This window comes from Pseudophryne corroboree, chromosome 2 (genome assembly GCF_028390025.1).
Source record: "Pseudophryne corroboree isolate aPseCor3 chromosome 2, aPseCor3.hap2, whole genome shotgun sequence".
NCBI lineage: Eukaryota > Metazoa > Chordata > Amphibia > Anura > Myobatrachidae > Pseudophryne > Pseudophryne corroboree.
Window position 1 is genome coordinate 181,777,583 of NC_086445.1, and position 27,940 is coordinate 181,805,522.

At 46.9% G+C, this 27,940-nt stretch overlaps 1 protein-coding gene across 2 annotated transcripts in view; it reads left to right on the forward strand.

Moving 5' to 3' along the window:
• TNS2 (tensin 2) overlaps positions 1-27,940 on the forward strand; it is a 275,056-nt gene extending 247,116 nt beyond the window's left edge. For both annotated transcript variants that reach the window (XM_063952083.1, XM_063952084.1), the window contains exons 20-29: positions 1,873-2,441; positions 2,529-2,615; positions 6,087-6,218; positions 6,313-6,402; positions 20,157-20,234; positions 24,151-24,228; positions 25,023-25,188; positions 25,274-25,342; positions 25,427-25,456; positions 27,395-27,940. In XM_063952083.1, coding sequence (XP_063808153.1) covers positions 1,873-2,441; positions 2,529-2,615; positions 6,087-6,218; positions 6,313-6,402; positions 20,157-20,234; positions 24,151-24,228; positions 25,023-25,188; positions 25,274-25,342; positions 25,427-25,456; positions 27,395-27,536 — 1,441 coding nt within the window. In that variant the 3' untranslated portion in view covers positions 27,537-27,940. The remainder of the gene's footprint in view (positions 1-1,872; positions 2,442-2,528; positions 2,616-6,086; positions 6,219-6,312; positions 6,403-20,156; positions 20,235-24,150; positions 24,229-25,022; positions 25,189-25,273; positions 25,343-25,426; positions 25,457-27,394) is intronic.

A 27,940-nucleotide genomic window follows, 5' to 3' on the forward strand; every position in this document is an offset into this window, starting at 1 on the left:
GTTAACCCACGCTTCATCACATACATCATTTAATTCCTCTGATTCAGGAAAAACTACAGGTAGTTTTTTCACCCCCCACATAATACACCTTTTTGTGGTACTTGCAGTATCAGAGATATGCAAAGCCTCCTTCATTGCCGTGATCATATAACGTGTGGCCCTACTTGAAAATACGTTTGTTTCATCACCGTCGACACTAGATTCAGTGTCTGTGTCTGGGTCTGTGTCGACCGACTGAGGTAAAGGGCGCTTTACAGCCCCTGACGGTGTCTGAGACGCCTGGGCAGGTACTAACTGGTTTGCCGGCCGTCTCATGTCGTCAACTGATTTTTGTAATGTGCTGACATTATCACGTAATTCCATAAACAAAGCCATCCATTCCGGTGTCGACTCCCTGGGGGGTGACATCACCATTATCGGCAATTGCTCTGCCTCCACACCAACATCGTCCTCATACATGTCGACACACACGTACCGACACACAGCAGACACACAGGGAATGCTCTTATCGAAGACAGGACCCCACTAGCCCTTTGGGGAGACAGAGGGAGAGTTTGCCAGCACACACCCAAGCGCTATAATATATATGGGAACAACCTTATATAAGTGTTGTTCCTTATAGCAGCTTAAATATATCAAAATATCGCCAAAAAATGCCCCCCCTCTCTGTTTTACCCTGTTTCTGTAGTGCAGTGCAGGGGAGAGTCCTGGGAGCCTTCCTCACAGCGGAGCTGAGCAGGAAAATGGCGCTGTGTGCTGAGGAGAATAAGCCCCGCCCCCTATTTCGGCGGGCTTTTCTCCCGGAGTTTTAGATATCTGGCATGGGTTAAATACATACATATAGCCTCAATGGCTATATGTGATGTAATCTTTTGCCATAAAGGTATTAAATATTGCTGCCCAGGGCGCCCCCAGCAGCGCCCTGCACCCTCCGTGACCGCTTGGTGTGAAGTGTGTGACAACAATGGCGCACAGCTGCAGTGCTGTGCGCTACCTTCATGAAGACTGAAGAGCCTTCTGCCGCCTGTTTCCGGACCTTCAATCTTCAGCATCTGTAAGGGGGGTCGGCGGCGCGGCTCCGGGACGAACCCCAGGGTGAGACCTGTGTTCCGACTCCCTCTGGAGCTAATGGTGTCCAGTAGCCTAAGAATCCAATCCATCCTGCACGCAAGTGAGTTGAAATTCTCTCCCCTAAGTCCCTCGATGCAGTGAGCCTGTTGCCAGCAGGACTCACTGAAAATAAAAAAACCTAAAAACTTTTTCTAAGCAGCTCTTTAGGAGAGCCACCTAGATTGCACCCTGCTCGGACGGGCACAAAAACCTAACTGAGGCTTGGAGGAGGGTCATAGGGGGAGGAGCCAGTACACACCACCTAATCCTAAAGCTTTATTTTTGTGCCCTGTCTCCTGCGGAGCCGCTATTCCCCATGGTCCTGACGGAGTCCCCAGCATCCACTTAGGACGTTAGAGAAAGGTGTATTCATGCATAAGGCACGTGACAGGACAAAATAGCATTACGTATCAAGCTTTTGTAAATGACCCTTAGAAAGTTGAAAACTGTACATTGAATTTTTCTTATTTTCATTGCCGTATGAAGAAGTAGATATGGATGTCTGGTAAATAATATGTTTAGTGTACCGCCCCGTTGTGTCATTCGGTCAGCTTTTGTGCTCTGAAACTTCTCCAAATTTTTATGTCTGATGAAGGAACCGCTGTCTAGAATTGTGGATTTGAGAGTAGTTACAACAAATGAGGTTTATTAACCAAATGTATCATTTGCCCAGAGTTTTTCCACAACCTCTATGTACATATGTGAAATCATGACCAATAAAAACATAATTAATAGTAATAATAATATGTTTTCATATTATAGGCCTGGAGTCACAGTTTCTAATGTTGCTTCTACAGCTTCTGAAGGAAATTCCATCACTTTGCATTCTTCCTCCCCACCCCATGTGTCCAAGGTTGCTCCTCAAATGCCTGTAAGTCCTACCACAAGGACAGCAGAACAAGTGTCAAGGCAGCAATCAATAAAAGCTGTTTCTGCACCCAATGAAACCTCTACTTCTGCTGCTGCCCAATACAGTATACCCCCTGGGACCAGCTACCCCCAACAACCAGCTCCTATATCTAATCCTGTTACACCACAGAGGAGAAGTATCACCATATCCCTGACTGAGACCCCTATAACCTCCCACGGTATGGAAGTCCCAACAACCCCTCCACTATCACCAATGGGAAGTCAGTGCGAGCTCCAATCACCCTCCCCCACGCCACTTTTTCCCATCAGCACTGCCTATTATTCAGGTAGCCCTTGCCCTCCAAATGCTCAGCCACCAATGTTGCCTGAAAAGTTACACACTCCAGCTACGGGAGACAAGTCTGGGACTCTTGGGAGATCCAATGAGCTACAGGAAGACAAATCACCCTCCTCAACCAAAGGTGGGTTAAATAAACACTGCTGCTAAAGCTATGACATTAAAGCATGCATTAAAGCATGACTTTGTCTTTGTGTCTTCCAATATTCAGACGTACAACAGGACTCTCCTCCAGTTTGCAACTTTGTGCAGGATTCCTCTAAGTTTTGGTATAGGCCAAACATCACTAGAGAGCAAGGTAATAAAAGGTCCAGCATACACCATGTATATCTTTAGTTCCTGATGTGTATATTTGGGTGATTGCAATAAAAAGTAGCCTGTCTTATAGGGAGGTGAACATTTCACCTTATATCAATTAACCAAACCTCTTAGTTGCATAAACTCCTTTAAGATTTATATAGCTCAATGGAACTCACCCTACCACCACACCTCAATGTTTCAGGATTGTAAAGTAACTTTTTCCATCACCAAACATAGGGGTCTATTCATGAAGCAGTGATAAGTGTGGAGAAGTTGGCCATGGCAACCAATCAGCATTGACGTAACATTTATAATTTGCATACTACGAAATTATACAGAGCAGCTGACTGGTTGCCATGGCAACTTCTCCACTGGCTCACTTCTCCACACTTTTCACTGCTTCATAAATACAGTAGATCCCATAATAACTGTTGGGCTTTTTTCTTGTTGTCAGGGATCTACTGTATATTGCATCATTATCTCAATATTCTCACAATCTATGGATAATAGGGGTATATTCAATTGCCGGCGAATCGCGGCAATTTTTCGCCCATTTTTTAATTCGACACAATTCGACCGTCGAATTCCGGCAAGTGGGTGCCGTAATTCAACATATTCAATAAAAAACGGATTCGACAGTCCCGCTGTCGAAAAATGGCCAATTTGACGGATTTTGATTAGACTTGTAGGAAAAACGGAAAAAACCCCGAAAAAAATTGCGTGGGGTCCCCTCTCCTAAGCATAACCAGCCTCGGGCTCTTCGAGCCGGTCCTGGTTCTAAAAATCCGGGGGGAAAACTGACAGGGGATCCCCCGTATTTTTAAAACCAGCACCGGGCTCTGTGCCTGGTGCTGGTGCAAAAAATACGGGGGACAAAAAGCGTTGGGGTCCCCCGTATTTTTTTACACCAGCATCGGGCTCCACTAGCTGGACAGATAATGCCACAGCCGGGGGTCACTTTTATACAGCGCCCTGCGGCCGTGGCATTAAATACGCAACTAGTCACCCCTGGCCGGGGTACCCTGGGGGAGTGGGGACCCCTTCAATCAAGGCCCCCCCCCCCCCCCCCCCCCCCCCAGCCACCCTAGGGCCAGGGGTGAAGCCCGAGGCTGTCCGTCCCCCCCCCCCCATCCAAGGGCTGCGGATGGGGGGCTGATAGCCTTGAGTAAAATGATAGAATATTGGTTTTTCCAGTAGTACTACAAGTCCCAGCAAGCCTCCCCCGCAAGCTGGTACTTGGAGAACCACAAGTACCAGCATGCGGGTGGAAAAACGGGCCCGCTGGTACCTGTAGTTCTACTGGAAAAAAAATACCCAAATATAAACAGGAGACACACACCGTGAAAGTAAAAGTTTATTTCATACATGCCGACACACACATACTTACCTATGTTGACCCGCCGACTGCCACGCCCCCCTCGTCACTGAAGAATCCGGGGTACCTGTGAATAAAATTATACTCACCTGATCCAGTGTCCGGATCTTTTTAAATAATCCTCGTACTTGACAAAACGGCAACCCGGACCAAACGGACTGAAAGGGGTCCCATGTTTACACATGGGACCCCTTTCCACGAATGCCGGGACCCCACGTGACTCCTGTCACAGAGGGTCCCTTCAGCCAATCAGCGAGCGCAACGTCGTGGCACTCTGCTGATTGGCTATGCGCGTCTTAGCTGTCAGACAGCGCATCGCAAAGCCTTACCATTATATTCAATGGTGGGAACTTTGCGGTCAGCGGTGAGGTCACCCGCGGTCAGCGGCTGACCGCAAAGTTCCCACCATTGAAACTAATGGAGGGAGCTGTGCGATGCGCTGTCTGCCAGCAGACGCGCATACAGCCAATCAGGAGAGTGCCACGAAGTGGTGCTTCCTAATTGGCTGAAGAGACCTTTCTGTGACAGCAGTCACGGGGGGGTCTCTGCATTCTGGCAAAGGGGTCCCATGTGTAAACATGGGACCCCTTTCAGTCCGCCTGGTCCGGGTGTTCGTTTTTTTTTTTTTTTTTGCCAAGTACGTGGATTATAATAAAAGACCACAGGACACTGGATCAGGTGAGTATAATTTTATTTTCAGGTACACCGTGGATTCTACTTGGACAAGTGGACAGAGGTCGGCGTGTGAACATAGGTAAGTATGTGTGTGTCGACATGTGTGAAATAAAGTTTTACTCTCACGATGTGCGTGTCCTGTTTTTATTTGGGTATTTTTTTTCCAGTAGAACTACAGGTACCAGCGGGCCCGTTTTTCTCCCGTATGCTGGTACTTGTGGTTCTCCAAGTACCAGCTTGCGGGGAGGCTTGCTGGGACTTGTAGTACTACTGGAAAAAACAATATTCTTTCAATTTTCAAAAGGCTATCAGCCCCCCATCCGCAGCCCTTGGATGGGGGGGGGACAGCCTCGGGCTTCACCCCTGGCCCTTGGGTGGCTGGAGGGGGGGACCCCTTGATTGAAGGGGTCCCCACTCCTCCAGGGTACCCTGGCTAGGGGTGACTAGTTGCGTATTTAATGCCACGGCCGCAGGGCGCTGTATAAAAGTGACCCCCGGCTGTGGCATTATCTACCCAGCTAGTGGAGCCCGATGCTGGTGTAAAAAATACGGGGGACCCCTACGCTTTTTGTCCCCCGTATTTTTTGCACCAGCACCAGGCGCAGAGCCCGGTGCTGGTTTTAAAAATACGGGGGATCCCATGTCAGTTTTTCCCCCGGATTTTTAGAACCAGGACCGACTCGAAGAGCCCGAGGCTGGTTATGCTTAGGAGGGAGGACCCCACGCATTTTTTTTTCTTCTGATTTTTACCATTCCATTTAAAAAAAATAAAAATAATAATAATAATATTATTAAAAATATATAAATAATACTTGTGCCTCCCAAATAGACAAACCAAGTACCTAATCCCTTCTAATATAAATAGATATGCGATTACCAATAAAAAAAAAACACAAAAAAATACATGCTTTTAAAAATTTTTATTAGATACCGCCAGCAAAGTGTGGCGGATTGAAAATGACGAATTTACTGTCTAAAAGCACTGTTGTCGAATTTACAATCTTCAATTGAATATACTTTTGTCAAATTGCCGCATTTGTACCATTGCAGAAATGTCGAATTTGACAAATGTCGAATTTCAAAAAGTCGAATTTTGAAAGTCCGTTTTTTTGACGAAAAGTACTGAATTGCATTGTCGCTGGTATTTTTTTTTCGGGCGAAAATGTCCCGTTTTTCGACATTTTCGGGAATTCGACCGCAATTGCATATACCCCATAGTCTTTTGGGTTTATTTTATAGCCATTTGGATTAAGTTTAGAACAGTTTTTAAGGCACAACACATGTTTATCAGAACTTATCAAATGACTGTATTTTGTTTTGTATTTGCAATAACGTAGAGCTCGAGTCAAAATATTTTATGGCTAAATCTAAGTTTTCAAATATGAATGTACAACTACTTCAATCTATATTTGCTCTCAGCTATTGCCCTGTTGAGAGGTGCAGAACCGGGCTCTTTCCTGATCCGTGACAGCAACTCTTTCCGAGGGGCGTATGGTTTGGCCCTGAAAGTCTCCAGCCCTCCTCCTAATGTGCAGGCACAGCCATGCAGAGGTGATCTTTTTGTATGCAGTCATTAGGTCATCCGCATTCCCCCAAATAACATTTATAGTATGCTGCATGTAAAATAAACTGCTTCTTTCTGTAGATCCTGCAGAGCAGCTGGTTCGCCATTTTCTGATCGAGACGGGTCCCAAAGGAGTGAAAATTAAAGGCTCCCCTATTGAACCCCACTTTGGTGAGCCAAAAATGGGAAACACTCTTTTTTTCTTCTAGGATTGTCAATGTAGATTTAATTCAAGAAGTTTAATTTAATGTCTATTTCTCTATCGTCCTAAGTGGATGCTGGGGTTCCTGAAAGGACCATGGGGGAATAGCGGCTCCGCAGGAGACAGGGCACAAAAAAGTAAAGCTTTACTAGGTCAGGTGGTGTGCACTGGCTCCTCCCCCTATGACCCTCCTCCAGACTCCAGTTAGATTTTGTGCCCGAACGAGAAGGGTGCAATCTAGGTGGCTCTCCTAAAGAGCTGCTTAGAGAAAGTTTAGTTTAGGTTTTTTTTTCTTTACAGTGAGTCCTGCTGGCAACAGGATCACTGCAACGTGGGACTTAGGGGGAAAGTAGTAAACTCACCTGCATGCAGAGTGGATTTGCTGCTTGGCTACTGGACACCATTAGCTCCAGAGGGATCGAACACAGGCCCAGCCGTGGAGTCCGGTCCCGGAGCCGCGCCGCCGACCCCCTTGCAGATGCTGAAGCGTGAAGAGGTCCGGAAACCGGCGGCTGAAGACTCCTCAGTCTTCATAAGGTAGCGCACAGCACTGCAGCTGTGCGCCATTTTCCTCTCAGCACACTTCACTGGGCAGTCACTGAGGGTGCAGAGCGCTGGGGGGGGGCGCTCTGAGAGGCAAATATAAACCTTATACAAGGCTAAAAATACCTCACATATAGCCCATAGGGGCTATATGGAGATATTTAACCCCTGCCTGACTGGAAAAATAGCGGGAGAAGAACCCGCCGAAAAAGGGGCGGGGCCTATCTCCTCAGCACACGGCGCCATTTTCTGTCACAGCTCCGCTGGTCAGAACGGCTCCCAGGTCTCTCCCCTGCACTGCACTACAGAAACAGGGTAAAACAGAGAGGGGGGGCACATTAATGGCTATATATATATATATTAAAGCAGCTATAAGGGAGCACTTAATATAAGGATATCCCTTGTATATATAGCGCTTTGTGGTGTGTGCTGGCAGACTCTCCCTCTGTCTCCCCAAAAGGGCTAGTGGGTCCTGTCTTCATTAGAGCATTCCCTGTGAGTTTGCGGTGTGTGTCGGTACGTGGTGTCGACATGTATGAGGACGATATTGGTGTGGAGGCGGAGCAATTGCCAAATATGCAGATGTCACCCCCCAGGGGGTCGACACCAGAATGGATGCCTTTATTTGTGGAATTACGTGATGGTTTATCTTCCCTTAAACAGTCAGTTGAGGACATGAGGCGGCCGGACAATCAATTAATGCCTGTCCAGGCGCCTCAAACACCGTCAGGGGCTGTAAAACGCCCTTTGCCTCAGTCGGTCGACACAGACCCAGACACGGGCACTGATTCCAGTGACGACGGTAGAAATTCAAACGTATTTTCCAGTAGGGCCACACGTTATATGATTTTGGCAATGAAGGAGACGTTACATTTAGCTGATACTACAGATACCGTAAAACAGGGTATTATGTATGGTGTGAAAAAACTACAAACAGTTTTTCCTGAATCAGAAGAATTAAATGACGTGTGTGATGAAGCGTGGGTTGCTCCTGATAAAAAGTTGATAATTTCAAAAAAGTTATTGGCATTATACCCTTTCCCGCCAGAGGTTAGGGCGCGCTGGGAAACACCCCCTAAGGTGGACAAGGCGCTCACACGCTTATCCAAACAAGTGGCGTTACCCTCTCCTGAGACGGCCGCACTTAAGGATCCATCAGATAGAAAGATGGAAGTTATTCAAAAGAATATATACACACATGCAGGTGTTATACTACGACCAGCTATAGCAACTGCCTGGATGTGCAGTGCTGGAGTAGTTTGGTCAGAATCCCTGATTGAAAATATTGATACCCTAGATAGGGACAATGTTTTACTGTCGTTAGAACAAATAAAGGATGCATTTATCTATATGCGTGATGCACAGAGGGATATTTGCACACTGGCATCTCGGGTGAGTGCTATGTCCATTTCAGCCAGAAGAGCCTTATGGACACGACAGTGGACAGGCGATGCGGATTCAAAACGTCACATGGAGGTTTTGCCGTATAAAGGGGAGGAGTTATTTGGAGTTGGTCTATCAGACTTGGTGGCCACGGCTACTGCCGGGAAATCCACTTTTTTACCTCAAGTCACTCCCCAACAGAGAAAGGCACCGACCTTTCAACCGCAGCCTTTTCGCTCCTACAAAAATAAGAGAGCAAAGGGCTTGTCGTACCTGCCACGAGGCAGAGGAAGAGGGAAGAGACACCAACAGGCAGCTCCTTCCCAGGAACAGAAGCCCTCCCCGGCTCCTGCAAAAACCTCAGCATGACGCTGGGGCCTCTCAAGCGGACTCGGGGACAGTGGGGGGCCGTCTCAAAAATTACAGCGCGCAGTGGGCTCACTCGCAGGTAGACCCCTGGATCCTGCAGATAATATCTCAGGGGTACAGGTTGGAATTAGAGACGGATCCTCCTCATCGTTTCCTGAAGTCTGCCTTACCAACCGTCTCTTCCGAAAGGGAGAGGGTGTTGGAAGCCATTCACAAGCTGTACGCTCAGCAGGTGATAGTCAAAGTACCCCTATTACAACAAGGAAAGGGGTATTATTCCACTCTATTTGTGGTACCGAAGCCGGATGGCTCGGTAAGGCCTATTCTAAATCTGAAGTCCTTGAACCTCTACATAAAAAAGTTCAAGTTCAAGATGGAGTCACTCAGAGCAGTGATAGCGAACCTGGAAGAAGGGGACTTTATGGTATCCTTGGACATCAAGGATGCGTATCTACACGTTCCGATTTACCCCGCACACCAGGGGTACCTCAGGTTCATTGTTCAAAACTGTCACTATCAGTTTCAGACGCTGCCGTTCGGATTGTCCACGGCGCCTCGGGTCTTTACCAAGGTAATGGCCGAGATGATGATTCTTCTTCGAAGAAAAGGCGTATTAGTTATCCCATACTTGGACGATCTCCTAATAAGGGCAAGGTCCAGAGAACAGCTGGAGACAGCTTTAGCACTATCTCAAGAGGTGCTAAGACAACACGGGTGGATTCTGAATATTCCAAAATCCCATTTAATCCCGACAACTCGTCTGCTGTTCCTAGGAATGATTCTGGACACGGTTCAGAAAAAGGTTTTCCTTCCAGAGGAAAAAGCCAAGGAGTTATCCGATCTGGTCAGGAACCTCCTAAAACCAGGAAAAGTGTCAGTACATCAATGCACAAGAGTCCTGGGAAAAATGGTGGCTTCTTACGAAGCAATTCCATTCGGCAGATTCCATGCAAGAATATTCCAAAGGGATCTGTGGGACAAATGGTCAGGGTCGCATCTGCAGATGCACCTGCGAATAACCCTGTCATCAAAGACAAGGGTGTCACTTCTGTGGTGGTTGCAGAAGGCTCACCTATTAGAAGGCCGCAGATTCGGCATTCAGGATTGGATCCTGGTGACCACGGACGCCAGCCTGAGAGGCTGGGGAGCAGTCACACAAGGAAGAAACTTCCAGGGAGTATGGACGAGTCTGGAAAAGTCTCTTCACATAAACATTCTGGAACTAAGAGCAATCTACAATGCTCTAAGCCAGGCGGAACTTCTCCTGCAAGGAAAGCCGGTGTTGATTCAGTCGGACAACATCACGGCGGTCGCCCATGTAAACAGGCAGGGCGGCACAAGAAGCAGGAGTGCAATGGCAGAAGCTGCCAAGATTCTTCGCTGGGCGGAGAATCACGTGATAGCACTGTCAGCAGTGTTCATCCCGGGCGTGGACAACTGGGAAGCAGACTTCCTCAGCAGACACGATCTTCATCCGGGAGAGTGGGGTCTACATCCAGAAGTCTTCAACATGTTAATAGACCGTTGGGAAAGACCAATTGTAGACATGATGGCGTCTCGCCTCAACAAGAAACTGGACAAATATTGCGCCAGGTCAAGAGATCCACAGGCAATAGCTGTGGACGCACTGGTAACTCCTTGGGTGTACCAGTCAGTGTATGTGTTTCCTCCTCTGCCGCTCATACCAAAGGTATTGAAGATCATACGGCAAAGAAGAGTAAGAACAATACTAGTGGTTCCGGATTGGCCGAGAAGGACTTGGTATCCGGAACTTCAAGAGATGCTCACGGACGAACCGTGGCCTCTACCTCTGAGAAGGGACCTGCTACAGCAGGGTCCCTGTCTTTTTCAAGACTTACCGCGGCTGCGTTTGACGGCATGGCGGTTGAACGCCAGATCCTAAAAGGGAAAGGCATTCCAGAAGAAGTCATTCCTACCTTGATTAAGGCACGGAAGGAAGTCACCGTGAAACATTATCACCGCATTTGGCGAAAATATGTAGCGTGGTGCGAGGATCGGAGGGTTCCGACGGAGGAATTCCAACTGGGTCGTTTCCTACATTTCCTGCAATCAGGATTATCTATGGGTCTCAAATTGGGATCCATTAAGGTTCAAATTTCGGCCCTGTCAATATTCTTCCAAAAAGAATTGGCCTCTGTCCCTGAGGTCCAGACTTTTGTCAAGGGAGTACTGCATATACAGCCTCCTGTGGTGCCTCCGGTGGCACCGTGGGATCTAAATGTAGTTTTAGATTTCCTCAAATCCCATTGGTTTGAACCATTGAAAGTGACTATGTTACTAGCCCTGGCCTCTGCCAGGAGAGTATCTGAATTGGCGGCTTTATCTTATAAAAGTCCTTATCTAATCTTCCATTCGGATAGGGCAGAACTGCGGACTCGTCCGCATTTTCTCCCTAAAGTGGTATCAGCATTTCATCTGAACCAACCTATTGTGGTGCCTGCGGCCACTAGCGACTTGGAGGACTCCAAGTTGTTGGACGTTGTCAGAGCCTTAAAAATATACATTGCAAGGACGGCTGGAGTCAGAAAATCTGACTCGCTGTTTATATTGTATGCACCCAACAAGTTGGGCGCACCTGCTTCTAAGCAGTCGATTGCTCGTTGGATTTGTAACACAATTCAACTTGCACATTCTGTGGCAGGCCTGCCACAGCCTAAAACTGTAAAAGCCCACTCCACAAGGAAGGTGGGCTCATCTTGGGCGGCTGCCCGAGGGGTCTCGGCATTACAACTCTGCCGAGCAGCTACGTGGTCGGGGGAGAACACGTTTGTAAAATTTTACAAATTTGATACCCTGGCAAAGGAGGACCTGGAGTTCTCTCATTCGGTGCTGCAGAGTCATCCGCACTCTCCCGCCCGTTTGGGAGCTTTGGTATAATCCCCATGGTCCTTTCAGGAACCCCAGCATCCACTTAGGACGATAGAGAAAATAAGAATTTACTTACCGATAATTCTATTTCTCGGAGTCCGTAGTGGATGCTGGGCGCCCATCCCAAGTGCGGATTATCTGCAATACTGGTACATAGTTATTGTTAACTAATTCGGGTTATTGTTAAGGAGCCATCTTTAAGAGGCCCTTTCTGTTGTCATACTGTTAACTGGGTTTAGATCACAAGTTGTACGGTGTGATTGGTGTGGCTGGTATGAGTCTTACCCGGGATTCAAAATGCCTCCCTTATTGTGTATGCTCGTCCGGGCACAGTACCTAACTGGAGTCTGGAGGAGGGTCATAGGGGGAGGAGCCAGTGCACACCACCTGACCTAGTAAAGCTTTACTTTTTTGTGCCCTGTCTCCTGCGGAGCCGCTATTCCCCCATGGTCCTTTCAGGAACCCCAGCATCCACTACGGACTCCGAGAAATAGAATTATCGGTAAGTAAATTCTTATTTTTTTAACAGTTCCCTCTCATTTTGAGCTGTCTACCCAGAGGCTTAGATGTTTTAACCGTTACCTAAAGGCGGGGGCTGATAGTTTCTGAATTTGTAGCAAATTTCCTTTAACAGTGCTAAATGTGGAATCCCATATTCAGCAGCTCTAATAGTCCTTTATTACTCTGAGCACACAATGAGTAACGTCTTCTGGTGATAGGGTGTCTCCTATTTACATCTTGGGAAGGGGGGGCATCAGGTCAAAATGAGGAGTTGGAGCAAGGTAGGGGTGTATGCTATACAATTCCAGTGTGCCAGGCTTCTGCAAGATGACTGATATTGGAAATGGCCCCAGGGCCCCAGAAATAGCTGATAGATGAATTGAAAAAATGAGATAGATAACAAAAATGACAAATGAAGTGAATACAGGAATGAAAAGCCTCTTTCTTTTTAATGACCAGTAGAATCTTCGGGAAAGCACGGCTTTATCCCAGTGGGGGTGAGCCTTCCATGACTCTTCTACTACCGGACTTGCATTAAGAACTGTGCCTTATCCTTGCCTCATCCACTAGTTCTTTCTGATGATTAATTCCTTTGAGGGCTGTGTGCACAAATTAATCTCTCCTGGCGGTCTGCAAAAACATGAATGAGGGATCCCGAGTTTCAGTGGTGTAGACTGGGCTGACCAGTCATAATTCTTTGGGCTGCAGAGGATTTCTATGTGGCCTCATGTTTCTCAGTCATGTCTGCGTGGGCCGCTCTACGTCCTTGCTCTCCTTTCCCGGTTCTCCGGTTTGATGAGGTTTTTGTGGGCCAGACAGATGTTGGTGCAATTCATTGTTGAGGTCTGCAGCTCCAGACAAAATATGACTTAGTCACAAAGTATGTAGTGAGATGTAACATACTGATGTGCAGTCAATCGCTGTTCTATTAATTACAGCCAGTCTAACACAGCAAACAAGAGTGTATTTGGCTGCAATAGAATAAATATTAAAAAATATTGTATCTGTGAATTACAGGGCATTTTAGTTAATAAATTAAGCCCGTGCTCCTAACACTGGTTACTGGTACCTTATATGCAGACATGTCCATTATATCTGATTACATTATGATCTATGCCATTTTATTCACTTATATAATTTGAGGAATTTGATGAATTTAATGTACACTATTTAGGTACTATGGGGGTAATTCCAAGTTAATCGCAGCAGGAATTTTGTTAGCAGTTGTGCAAAACCATGTGCACTGCAGGGGAGGCAGATATAACATGTGCAGAGAGAGCTAGATTTCGGTGTGGTGTGTTCAAACCGAAATCCAAATCGCAGTGTAAAAATAAAGCAGCCAGTATTTACCCTGCACAGAAACAAAATAACCCACCCAAATCTAACGCTCTCTGCACATGTTATATATGCCCCCCTGCAGTGCACACGGTTTTGCCCAATTGCTAACAAACTTGCTGCTGCGATCAACTCAGAATTACCCCCTATGTACGGTTCAATACACTATGCTGTCTCTACTATAAGCTGTTGTATGAGTGATTATACCGCATCGACTGGCAGCACTGCATTGATTCCGTCACTAGATAACATATTGCTGTTTGTTGAGTCATCATTTAGACTCTAGTCTATTCATTGTGTGTTTCCCCCTACGCACTTGAATTGTGCTCTGTGCAGCACCTAGGGTTTAACCCTCCTATTAGCAATAGCAACAATATTACCGGCAAACTCTTAAAGGTAGAATACTTGGAGGAGCATCACCAGGGCTGTCATCAGAAAATGTAGGGCCTGGGACTGTCAGAATAGGGTCATGCTTAGGGGACAAGGCCCCTAAGAGTGACCACGGCAGGGCCGGTACCACAACAGCAGCACAGGGTGGGAGTCTGGAGCAGGCAGCCATAGAAGAACAGCATCGGTAGTATTTAAAATTTGGAGCAGGCCACAAGCCAATCAGGAGCTTCTGATGCAAATTTAAAATGCTGCCGTCCCTGCCCCTCTATGGCAGCCTGTGGTCCAACCCACTCTGCTACCATGTGAGCCCCCATATGGTCAGGGCCCAGGACTGGAGTTCTGGCAGTCTTCTCCCTGATGGCAGCCCTGAGTATTGCAACAGGACATAGGGGGTGATTCAGATCTGATCGTAGATGTGCTAAATTTAGCACATCCATGATCAGTGACTCAGACATGCGGGGGGACGCCCAGCACAGGGCTAGTCCGCCCCGTATGTCTGGCTCTAACCCGCCTCCCTTTTCAATCAGGCAGAGGCGATCGCAGCCCTGAGATGCTTTCGTATCTCACTGGGCTTCATGGGTTGTGCATGCGCAGTGTGCCCACTGCACGAGCGCACTTCCCAAAGGGCTGACTTCGATCTTTGCCGCTCAGCGATCTAGTCTGAATTAGGCCCACAGTACATATGGCTAAAACTAGTCACATTTCATTTTTGTGTTAACACAGATTTTATTACAGTAATCCTTAACCTGGCTCGTCCACACAAGAGATCTCAAACGGAACGCAATGTGATAAAACACATGAGGATCCCTTTGGGAGCTGTTTACATTCTCCCCATGGCTAGTGATGATACACAAATCATCATGCAAATAGATCACATGTCAACTTGTGACTTTATCATTGCCTTTCCACTGAGGCTTTCTTATCTTTGGTTCCCTTTGGAATAGAGAGAGAAAACTAGCTTTTGGACTAGACGTAAAACCCAGTGTAGAGGGGTAAATAACAATGCACAGTGCGCCGGTCTGATATGCATAACACGTCTTTCTCTGACGTCCTAAGTGGATGCTGGGGACTCCGTCAGGACCATGGGGAATAGCGGCTCCGCAGGAGACAGGGCACAAAAGTAAAAGCTTTAGGATCAGGTGGTGTGCACTGGCTCCTCCCCCTATGACCCTCCTCCAAGCCTCAGTTAGGTTTTTGTGCCCGGCCGAGAAGGGTGCAATCTAGGTGGCTCTCCTAAAGAGCTGCTTAGAGTAAAAGTTTTATTAGGTTTTTTATTTTCAGTGAGTCCTGCTGGCAACAGGCTCACTGCAACGAGGGACTTAGGGGAGAAGAAGTGAACTCACCTGCGTGCAGGATGGATTGGCTTCTTAGGCTACTGGACACTAGCTCCAGAGGGACGATCACAGGTACAGCCTGGATGGGTCACCGGAGCCGCGCCGCCGACCCCCTTGCAGATGCTGAAGAGAGAAGAGGTCCAGAAATCGGCGGCTGAAGACTTCTCAGTCTTCATGAGGTAGCGCACAGCACTGCAGCTGTGCGCCATTGCTCTCAGCACACTTCACACCAACGGTCACTGAGGGTGCAGGGCGCTGGGGGGGGGCGCCCTGGGCAGCAATGAAAATACCTATACTGGCTAAAAATACATCACATATAGCCTCTGGGGCTATATGGATGTATTTAACCCCTGCCAGATTGTCAGAAAAACGGGAGAAGAAGCCCGCCGAAAAGGGGGCGGGGCCTATTCTCCTCAGCACACAGCGCCATTTTCCCTCACAGAACTGCTGGTGGGAAGGCTCCCAGGCTCTCCCCTGCACTGCACTACAGAAACAGGGTTAAAACAGAGAGGGGGGGCACTTATTTGGCGATATGATTATATATTAAGATGCTATAAGGGGAAAACACTTATATAAAGGTTGTCCCTGTATAATTATAGCGTTTTGGTGTGTGCTGGCAAACTCTCCCTCTGTCTCCCCAAAGGGCTAGTGGGGTCCTGTCCTCTATCAGAGCATTCCCTGTGTGTGTGCTGGGTGTCGGTACGTGTGTGTCGACATGTATGAGGACGATGTTGGTGAGGAGACGGAGCAATTGCCTGTAATGGTGATGTCACTCTCTAGGGAGTCGACACCGGAATGGATGGCGTATTTAGGGAATTACGTGATAATGTCAACACGCTGCAAGGTCGGTTGACGACATGAGACGGCCGGCAAACAAATTAGTACCTGTCCAGGCGTCTCAAACACCGTCAGGGGCTTTAAAACGCCCATTTACCTCAGTCGGTCGACACAGACACAGACAGGGACACTGACTCCAGTGTCGACGGTGAAGAAACAAACGTATTTTCCTTTAGGGCCACACGTTACATGTTAAGGGCAATGAAGGAGGTGTTACATATTTCTGATACTACAAGTACCACAAAAAAGGGTATTATGTGGGGTGTGAAAAAACTACCTGTAGTTTTTCCTGAATCAGATAAATTAAATGAAGTGTGTGATGATGCGTGGGTTTCCCCCGATAGAAAATTATTGGCGGTATACCCTTTCCCGCCAGAAGTTATGGCGCATTGAGAAACATCCCTTAGGGTGGATAAGGCGCTCACACGCTTATCAAAACAAGTGGCGTTACCGTCTCCAGATACGGCCGCCCTCAAAGAGCCAACTGATAGGAGGCTGGAAAATATCCTAAACAGTATATACACACATACTGGTGTTATACTGCGACCAGCGATCACCTCAGCCTGGATGGGCAGCGCTGGGGTGGCTTGGTCGGATTCCCTGACTGAAAATATTGATACCCTTGACAGGGACAGTATTTTATTGACTATAGAGCATTTAAAGGATGCATTTCTATATATGCGAGATGCACAGAGGGATATTTGCACTCTGGCATCAAGAGTAAGTGCGATGTCCATATCTGCCAGAAGATGTTTATGGACACGACAGTGGTCAGGTGATGCAGATTCCAAACGGCACATGGAAGTATTGCCGTATAAAGGGGAGGAGTTATTTGGGGTCGGTCCATCGGACCTGGTGGCCACGGCAACAGCTGGAAAATCCACCTTTTTTTACCCCAAGTCACATCTCAGCAGAAAAAGACATCGTCTTTTCAGCCTCAGTCCTTTCGTCCCCATAAGGGCAAGCGGGCAAAAGGCCAGTCATATCTGCCCAGGGATAGAGGAAAGGGAAGAAGACTGCAGCAGGCAGCCCATTCCCAGGAACAGAAGCCCTCCACCGCTTCTGCCAAGTCCTCAGCATGACGCTGGGGCCGTACAAACAGGTGCGGTGGGGGGTCGTCTCAAGAGTTTCAGCACGCAGTGGGCTCACTCGCAAGTGGACCCCTGGATCCTACAAGTAGTATCCCAGGGGTACAGATTGGAAATTCGAGACGTCTCCCCCTCGCAGGTTCCTGAAGTTTGCTTTACCAACGTCTCCCTCCGACAGGGAGGCAGTATTGGAAACAATTCACAAGCTGTATTCCCAGCAGGTGATAATCAAAGTACCCCTCCTACAACAAGGAAAGGGGTATTATTCCACACTATATTGTGGTACTGAAGCCAGATGGCTCGGTAATACCTATTCTAAATCTGAAATATTTGAACACTTACATACAAAGGTTCAAATCAAGATGGAGTCACTCAGAGCAGTGATAGCGAACCAGGAAGAAGGGGACTACATGGTGTCCCTGGACATCAGGGATGCTTACCTCCATGTCCCAATTTGCCCTTCTCACCAAGGGTACCTCAGGTTCGTGGTACAGAACTGTCACTATCAGTTTCAGACGCTGCCGTTTGGATTGTCCACGGCACCCCGGGTCTTTACCAAGGTAATGGCCGAAATGATGATTCTTCTTCAAAGAAAATGGACGATCGCCTGATAAGGGCAAGGTCCAGAGAACAGTTGGAGGTCGGAGTAGCACTATCTCAAGTAGTTCTACGACAGCACGGGTGGATTCTAAATATTCCAAAATCGCAGCTGTTTCCGACGACACGTCTACTGTTCCTAGGGATGATTCTGGACACAGTCCAGAAAAGGGTGTTTCTCCCGGAGAAGAAAGCCAGGGAGTTATCCGAGCTAGTCAGGAACCTCCTAAAACCAGGAAAAGTGTCAGTGCATCATTGCACAAGGGTCCTGGGAAAAATGGTGGCTTCTTACGAAGCGATTCCATTCGGCAGATTTCACGCAAGAACTTTTCAGTGGGATCTGCTGGAAAAATGGTCCGGATCGCATCTTCAGATGCATCAGCGGATAACCCTGTCTCCAAGGACAAGGGTGTTTCTTCTGCGGTGGCTGCAGAGTGCTCATCTACTAAAGGGCCGCAGATTCGGCATTCAGGACTGGGTCCTGGTAACCACGGATGCCAGCCTGAGAGGCTGGGGAGCAGTCACACAGGGAAAAAATTTCCAGGGAGTGTGATCAAGTCTGGAGACTTCTCTCCACATAAATATACTGGAGCTAAGGACAATTTACAATGCTCTAAGCTTAGCAAGACCTCTGCTTCAAGGTCAGCCGGTATTGATCCAGTGGGACAACATCACGGCAGTCGCCCACGTAAACAGACAGGGCGGCACAAGAAGCAGGAGGGCAATGGCAGAAACTGCAAGGATTCTTCGCTGGGCGGAAAATCATGTGATAGCACTGTCAGCAGTGTTCATTCCGGGAGTGGACAACTGGGAAGCAAACTTCCTCAGCAGGCACGACCTCCACCCGGGAAAGTGGGGACTTCATCGGGAAGTCTTCCACATGATTGTGAACCGTTGGGAAAGACCAAAGGTGGACATGATGGCGTCCCGCCTGAACAAAAAACTGGACAGGTATTGCGCCAGGTCAAGAGACCCTCAGGCAATAGCTGTGGACGTTCTGGTAACACCGTGGGTGTACCAGTCGGTGTATGTGTTCCCTCATCTGCTTCTCATACCCAAGGTACTGAGAATTATAAGACGTAGAGGAGTAAGAACTATACTCGTGGCTCCGGATTGGCCAAGAAGGACTTGGTACCCGGAACTTCAAGAAATGCTCACAGAGGACTCATGGCCTCTGCCGCTAAGAAGGGACTTGCTTCAGCAAGTACCATGTCTGGTGCCTCCAGTGGCACTGTGGGATCTCAACGTAGTTCTGGGATTCCTCAAATCACATTGGTTTAAACCGCTCAAATCTGTGGATTTGAAATATCTCACATGGAAAGTGACCATGCTGTTGGCCCTGGCCTTGGCCAGGCGAGTGTCAGAATTGGCGGCTTTGTCTCACAAAAGCCCATATCTGATTGTCCATTCGGACAGGGCAGAGCTGCGGACTCGTCCCCAGTTTCTCCCTAAGGTGGTGTCAGCGATTCACCTGAACCAGCTTATTGTGGTACCTGCGGCTACTAGGAACTTGGAGGACTCCAAGTTGCTAGATGTTGTCAGGGCCCTGAAAATATAGGTTTCCAGGACGGCTGGAGTCAGGAAAACTGACTTGCTGTTATCCTGTATGCACCCAACAAACTGGGTGCTCTTGCTTCTAAGCAGACGATTGCTAGTTGGATGTGTAGTACAATTCAGCTTGCACATTCTGTGGCAGGCCTGCCACAGCCAAAATATGTAAATGCCCATTCCACAAGGAAGGTGGGCTCATCTTGGGCGGCTGCCCGAGGGGTCTCGGCTTTACAACTTTGCCGAGCTGCTACTTGGTCAGGGGCAAACACGTTGAAAAATTCTAAAAATTTGATACCCTGGCTGAGGAGGACCTGGAGTTCTCTCATTCGGTGCTGCAGAGTCATCCGCACTCTCCCGCCCGTTTGGGAGCTTTGGTATAATCCCCATGGTCCTGACGGAGTCCCCAGCATCCACTTAGGACGTCAGAGAAAATAAGAATTTACTTACCGATAATTCTATTTCTCGTAGTCCGTAGTGGATGCTGGGCGCCCATCCCAAGTGCGGATTGTCTGCAATACTTGTACATAGTTATTGTTACAAAAATCGGGTTATTATTGTTGTGAGCCATCTTTTCAGAGGCTCCGCTGTTATCATGCTGTTAACTGGGTTCAGATCACAGGTTGTACAGTGTGATTGGTGTGGCTGGTATGAGTCTTACCCGGGATTCAAAATCCTTCCTTATTGTGTACGCTCGTCCGGGCACAGTATCCTAACTGAGGCTTGGAGGAGGGTCATAGGGGGAGGAGCCAGTGCACACCACCTGATCCTAAAGCTTTTACTTTTGTGCCCTGTCTCCTGCGGAGCCGCTATTCCCCATGGTCCTGACGGAGTCCCCAGCATCCACTACGGACTACGAGAAATAGAATTATCGGTAAGTAAATTCTTATTTTCTGTTCATGTGTTTAGGAAGCCTCTCAGCATTGGTGTCTCAGCACTCAGTTACCCCTCTCTCGCTGCCCTGCAGATTGCGTGTCCCTGACAAAGGTGAGTAAATTATTATTATTACAGGTTGAGTCTCCCTTATCCAAAATGCTTGGGACCAGAGGTATTTTGGATATGGGATTTTTCCGTATTTTGGAATAATTGCATACCATAATGAGATATCATGGCGATGGGACCTAAATCTAAGCACAGAATGCATTTATGTTACATATACACCATATACACACAGCCTGAAGGTAATTTTAGCCAATATTTTTTATAACTTTGTGCATTAAACAAAGTTTGTCTACATTCACACAATTCATTTATGTTTCATATACACTTTATACACACAGCCTGAAGGTCATTTAATACAATATTTTTAATAACTTTGTGTATTAAACAAAGTTTGTGTACATTGAGCCATCAAAAAACAAAGGTTTCACTATCTCACTCTCACTCAAAAAAGTCCGTATTTCGGAATATTCCGTATTTCGGAATATTTGGATATGGGATACTCAACCTGTATTACATTTTATTTATAAGGCACCACAAGCGTTTTGCAGCGTTGTACAAAGGGCATACAATAGAACAGTACATGGATACAGAACTTAACATTACAGAAAATAAACAAAAATAGAGTACAGGTAACAAAGAGCACCACAATTCCCAATACATAATACAGCTTAGATGTAAGTAGCAAGGGAGTAATCAGTGTACTACTAGGAGCTGGCGGCCATAGATAGAGATGAGCAGGAGAAAATGCGGGTAAAGATGGTCGCTGAGTAGGAGAGGGCTGTGAGTGAAATGTGTCGAGAAGAGGACTTTGACAACAAGAGGAAAGAGGGCACTGCTGAGGAGCTAACAATCTAGTGGGAAGGGGTGACAGACAGATGACATGAGGTGTAAGCAAGCGGGAGGTAGTCTGATGACAGGATGTAAGCAAAGCAGAGATGGTCAAGACTTGAGGCAGGGGGATGGATTAGGTTATGCATCTGAAGAGTACGCTTTGATGAATAGGTGGGTTTTTAGCGCCCGTTTGAAGCTTTGCAAGGTCGAGGGGAGAGTCTCTAATGGAGCGGGGAAGCACGTTCCACTGAAGGGGTGCAGCACGGGCAAAATCTTGAACTCGAGCATGGGAAGCAGTGACCAGGGTAGAGGAGAGTCGAAGGTCATTGGCCGACTGTAGGGGGCGGGAAGGAGTAAGGGAGAGGAGGTTGGAGATGTAGGGAGCAGTGGAATTAGAGATGGCCTTGTATGTGAGGGTGAGGAGTTTGAAGAGGATTCTGTAGGGGAATTAGAGCAAGTGCAGATTTTGTCGTGGCAGAAGTGGAGCGGCAGGAGAGGAAGATGAGCCTAGCTGCGGAGTTGAGAACAGATTGGAGGGGAGTGAGATTGGAGCGAATGGGGCAGTGAGGAGAACGTTGCAGTAGTCGAGCCGTGAGATGACCAGTGAGTGGATCATAAGTTTAGTTGCACTCTGGGAGAGAAATGGCCTGATGCGAGCAATGTTGCGTAGCTGGAACCGACAGGATTGCGCCAGAGTTTGAATGTGGGGTGCAAAGGAGAGGGAGGAGTCAAGAGGGGCGCCTAAGCAGCGGAGTTGGTGAACGGAGGAGATGGTGGTGCTGTCAACAGTGATAGAGATTGGTAGGGGTGTTACTCTGGCTGGGGGAAAGATGAGTTCAGTTTTCTCCATGTTGAGCTTCAGAGAGCGCTCTGACATCCAGGAGGAGATGGCGGAGAGGCAGCTGGAAACCTGAGAGAGGACAGAGGGGGACAGATCAGGAGAGGAGAGATAGTTGTGTGTCATCAGCATAGAGGTGGTATTGAAGGCCAGAGGAGTTAATGAGTGCACCCAGGGAAGAGGTGTACAGGGAGAACAGAAGAGGGCCAAGGACAGAACCCTGAGGGACACCAACAGGAAGGATGGAAGGGTGTGAGGTGGTGCCAGATGCAGACACTGAGAAGGAGCGGTTAGTGAGGTAAGAGATAAACCAGTCAAGGACAGGGCTAGAGAGGCCAATGTTTTGGAGTGCGCGGAGGAGCAGAGGATGATCCACGGTGTCGAAGGCAGCAGAGAGAAGTGGCATCTGGATTTGGCCGAAAGCAGATCATTGGTGACTTTCACCAGGGCAGTCTCAGTGGAGTGGAGTGGGCGAAAGCTAGATTGTATTGGATCATGGATCGAGTTATCAGAGAGGTAGATTGTGAAATGGCTGTAAACCAGTCGTTCAAGTAGTTTGAAGGCGAATGGGAGAAGAGAGATGGGGCGATAGCTAGTGGGTGATGAAGAGTCAAGGTTGTTGTTTTTTTTTAGAATAGGTGAGACCAGAGCATGTTTGAATGGTGAGGGAAAGATGCTGGTAGAGAGTGATAGGTTGAAGAGGTGAATTCTAAAGGAAAAATCCGCACATATCGCATAAATAATGCTGTTATGTCAATCAGTTACCTCCCATAACTCTTATACAAATCCGTTACAAATGAGTGCCCCATTGTGGAATACTTTTTCTTCTTTGTTTTCTATAGGTTGAAGAGGTGAGCAAGGTGGGAGCAGGCAGTGGGGGAGAGGGAGTGGAGGGGATACAAGGGCCAGGTTAAGGGGGGGGGGGGGTTGAGATGAGAGAGTGAACTTTCTTGTCTGTAGTGGGGCGGAAGGAGGACAGGTTTGGATAGATGGAAGGAAAGGATGATGGGGGCAGGGGGGGCAGCAGAGAGGTGACGGGAGAAGATATAGTGTCGGATTTCCTCAATTTTGGAGATGAAGAAGGAGGCAAAGTCAGTGGCAGTGAGGGAGGATGGGATGGGAGGGGAGGAGGAGGAGTGGTGTGAAGGAAAGTGTTGACCGTTTCAAAGAGACGGCGAGGACTGAGAAGAAATAAGTAATTGGAAAAAGGATTGCTTGGCGAAGGGAAAAGCAGAGCTGTAGGAGGAGAGAATAAACTTGAAATACTTGGTAATGTATTTAGCGGTATATTACTAAGAGATAAAGTACCAGCCAATCGGCTCCTAACTGGCATGATACAGGTTGTGTTTGAAAAATGACAGGAGCTGATTGGTTGGTACTTTATCTCTTTCCAAGGCTTAGTAAATAGACCCCTTAATCCTCTGCAACCATAGTACTTCACTTACTCCTGGCTTGTCTAATGCAATGTACTGGCCTTGTTTGAATACCCTTTTCAGACCAAAATCCTGGGACTGTTCTGGGGATTTAGAACACTGTTCCAAGCTGGGTAAGACCCCGTTCACACTGTGGCTCTGACCCAGGTTGTTCCTGAGTCTGTGCCGTTCACACTACACATGGGTGCAGTGTTATCTCTGCCGGCGCTTGGAAATTACATCATCTACAAGCTTCGGTGAGCTGGCTGTCAATAGGGCTTGAATGGGACTGTAACTCATACCCAGACCTTCCCATGTTCAACCCAGGTTGCGCCACAACATGGTACCCAGGTCCTTCCCGTGTTCAACCCAGGTTGAAGCAGCAGTGTGAAAAGGGTGATAGTTTATATAAATATTTTGCGTATCAAGTAAAGTCTGAGTGCTTAGTACACACTTATTGTATTGTATCCTCCTCCATCAGAGACCAAATGAGAGGCACTAGATGAGCCACAAGGTGAGGTATTAAAATAAGTGAAATAAAATATAGAATTGTATGGTGTACCCTTGGACTGCACACAGGGAAGGATGCCATTATGTGGGTTGGACCAATATTCTTAGGAATGCATTCTATAAATTCACTAGAACTAGTGACATCACTTTTTGCCTTGTGCCTTAGTGATGCTGCTCGTAGTAAATTGCTGTATTGCATTCTTATGAAACCTGGTTAAGAACGCAGGATTGCTGCCTCCAAGAGTATTGGCCAGGGCTGCATTTGTCCATGTTCCCTCTGTTTAATTTCATTGATATATAAAATAGAAACTTGTGGTTAAGTCTGCAGAAAGCGCTACACAGAGACTCTTATCTTCTCTCCCATCGACAGATCTCACCGAACAGAATTTGGATGTTGCGGTTCCCACGAACATGAGCACAGCGGCAGACTTACTGCGACAAGGAGCGGGTATGGGTTGTGATGAGAAAAGTACGATCCTTCAGTAAAGTGTACTCGCGAGCTTGTGATATAATGAGCACAAATTGGACAATGTGTGCAACAGTGAAGTTTGTTCAGGCTTTGACACTTCAACGGCAGAGGCGGATTATGGGAGGGGTGACAGGGGTGGTCTTCCCAGGGCCGCCAAAGACAGCTGTTTGCAGCGGAGTAGTCCCCACCCGGCGGTTCATTAACAGCGGCCACTGAAGAGGACTTCAGTGTATAGATAGCAGTCAGTCTTGCGGTACACTGCATTGAAATTGCGCGAGAAACAAGAGTGTGAGCTGGCGGTTTGCGCTACTGCGGTGCGCTGCACTGAAAAGGTAGAGAGGTACAGTAGGTGTGTGTCTGTTTGTGGGGAGGGGGTTCAGGGCTGTTACCTTAATCTGGCCCTGCGAATGGTTGTTGGAAAATTGATGCTACCCTTGTTGTGGACAGTGAATAAGCCTAAATTAGTTCATATTTACCCTCCACATGCTCATGTTTATAAGGTGAACACCCTGTGCTCCATTACTGGAAGATACAGGTCCCTGGTGATGACCAATAAGGAAATAAAAGGAGAATGAAAGCATTTACAGTATTTTTTGCTCCCCTGACTAGAGTTGCCTTACATACAGTATGTGCCCAAATTGCCTTTATGGTTAATACAGCCAGTGTGTATGCATTGCTACGTACCAGAGCCGCCTTTGTGTGAGGAATTGCAATGCTGTTATGCTCTACTGCTACATAACTGGAGTACTACAATTGTATATCTGCACTTCCAGCCTGTTGTGTCCTCTACCTTGGCTCTGTGGATACTGAATCTCTGACTGGACCACAAGCTATTTCCAAGGCTTCCAGCGCTATCTTGACTCCGCCTAGGTCTACAGCAACTACTGTCCATTTCAAGGTGTCTGACCAGGGTATCACATTGACTGACAGCCAGCGCAAGTGAGTGCGCAAGCGGCTGGCTATCTGCGCGTTGCACAGCTCAGACTCCCATGCATTGGTATAATTTGTTTGTGTTTTACAACAGGCTGTTCTTCAGACGACATTATTCTGGATCCAGCGTTACATTCTGCAGTGCTGACCCCCAGGATCGCAGGTACCACATTCATCACAAGGGTCTCTTTCCATTAAACAGCTCGCACTGTAGCATCTTCCTTACTATCATTTCATTTCATTGCAGGTGGACCAATCCAGACAGGACAACTTCAAAGTATGTATGCTTTGTGGGTTTTGCATGGTTGCTATAGCTCATCAATGATCTTTTGCTCCATGTTCTTAAATAAGCCACATTATATACCATGTGGTATGGGTGCGTGCTGGAGTTATCAACAAGTTACATCATCCCCATTCTGATGATGCCTGGGTCTTGGGGTTCAGGGAAATCCAACATGTTGGAAATTACCGATTCGCTGCTTCTGACCAAAAAATGATTGGGATCGGCGAGCCGAGGATTTTCAACATGCAGGTTTTGCCGATTCCCCCAATGAATTGCTGATCATCGATTTACTTTAATAATCCATTCTGCTGCATGTGTAAAATTGATCTAAGAGCTGTGATATCCTATTGCATGTGACATCACATTCCTTTTTAGTGCCCCAGAATGCCTTGCAACTGGCAGTGTGGAGCATCACATATAAATGTGCTTAAAGGGTAAATAAGAAGAGTAATGTTGGCAGTCCCACTACACTGCATTCAATGGGGACTGAAGATGAGTATTTAAAGGGCGTGGTGTAGGAATACTGCCAACTGGGATCCCGGATAGTATTTTAACCCTAACTCTACCTATAATCCTAACCCAACCCTCCTGCAGCCTAATCCTCGCCCTAGTGAATAACCCAAAAACTAACCCTAATACTTTGGGGATCCATTGACATTGTGAGCGTCATGATTCCGATCCTGACTACATCCCATTTGAAGGGCGGAAAGAGCTTGAATAGGGAAATAAGAAGCATGATGGGGAAGATTATGTTGCGTGGGACAGGAATATATATATGGGCAAAGATGTTCAATGGGACTGATAGCCTAGATTTATTCTGTCAGTTCCATTGCTTAAATAACAAGAGTATGGGATTCCTCTCAAACATTGTACAGGTTGAGTATCCCATATCCAAATATTCCGAAATACGGAATATTCCGAAATACAGACTTTTTTCGAGTGAGAGTGAGATAGTAAAACCTTTGTTTTTTGATGGCTCAATGTACACAAACTTTGTTTAATGCACAAAGTTATTAAAAATATTGTATTAAATGACCTTCAGGCTGTGTGTAAAAGGTGTATATGAAACATAAATGAATTGTGTGAATGTAGATACACTTTGTTTAATGCACAAAGTTACAAAAAATATTGGCTAAAATTACCTTCCGGCTGTGTGTATAAGGTGTATATGAAACATAAATGAATTGTGTGAATGTAGATACACTTTGTTTAATGCACAAAGTTACAAAAAATATTGGCTAAAATTACCTTCCGGCTGTGTGTATAAGGTGTATATGTAACATAAATACATTCTGTGCTAAGACTTGGGTCCCATCACCGTGATATCTCATTATGGTATGCAATTATTCCAAAATACGGAAAAATCCGATATCCAAAATACTTCTGGTCCCAAGCATTTTGGATAAGGGATACTCAACCTGTATATGATTTTTGTTTTTTTTTAGAAAAACATACTTATTTATATGTACACACATATTAGGAGGAGGCATTAGTGTGACTTTTTTAGAGCATTGACTTTTTGTGTGGAGGAAACATTAATAGTAGTAACGCACCTTTTAAATGACTGCTGCTTTGAAAATAAGGTCCGACTCCCCGGAGTCTGCATCTCGCTGGCTATTACAAGTGCACCTGTTCTGTGTACATGGCCTATTATTTGCAGGCAAATAGTGTGCAAGCACTGGGTTCCCAGGGCTAAACTATACACACTGAAAGCACCAGTGTCACACTAACCTCATAATCCTATCTGCTAGTTATTCCTACAGCCACAAAGAGAAATGCATCCAAGTGCTGTATATGGCTCAGCTGATATAATGCAATCTATAGGCGACATTCCAAACCGTGCAGGAAAGCATTACTGTTACTTATATATAAAACTTCAGGCTATGCGGGAAGATGTAGAAATGCATTGCTTAATGGACATGTGCTCTACAGGGTGTTCGGTTTTGTGGCCCGGAAAGCAAGCACCACAGCGGAGAATGTCTGCCACCTCTTCGCTGAACTGGACCCAGAACAGCCAGCATCAGCCATTGTCAACTTCATCACTAAAGTCATGCTGGGCACACACAGACGATAAAGTACAACATGGAGGTTGTCTGACTGTACCCAGTGCATGTGTGTGCTAGGAAGCCAAGAGGTGAATGGTGCAAGCCAACAAGTCACTGTTGGGCTTACAGGGAGACAATCAATGTTATCACTGTTATTTGTAAGGGATACAAAAAAAGTGACTCTCTCTATACATCGCCATACACAGTTACTGTCTCCCCAGAGCATGGCGCCAACACTGTATGGTATGGGCTAGAATGTTGGAAATCAAACACTAAGCACATGAAATGTTTGTATCTCCCACCTTTCTGTGGTGACAGTTTGTGCAGACTAGATGTATCCCTGCATTAGTCTGACCCAGAACGAGCTACATCTAAGTTCTCCTCTCCATAGCCTTGTCAAACAAATTGCACATTAAAAGGACTTTTTATTTGA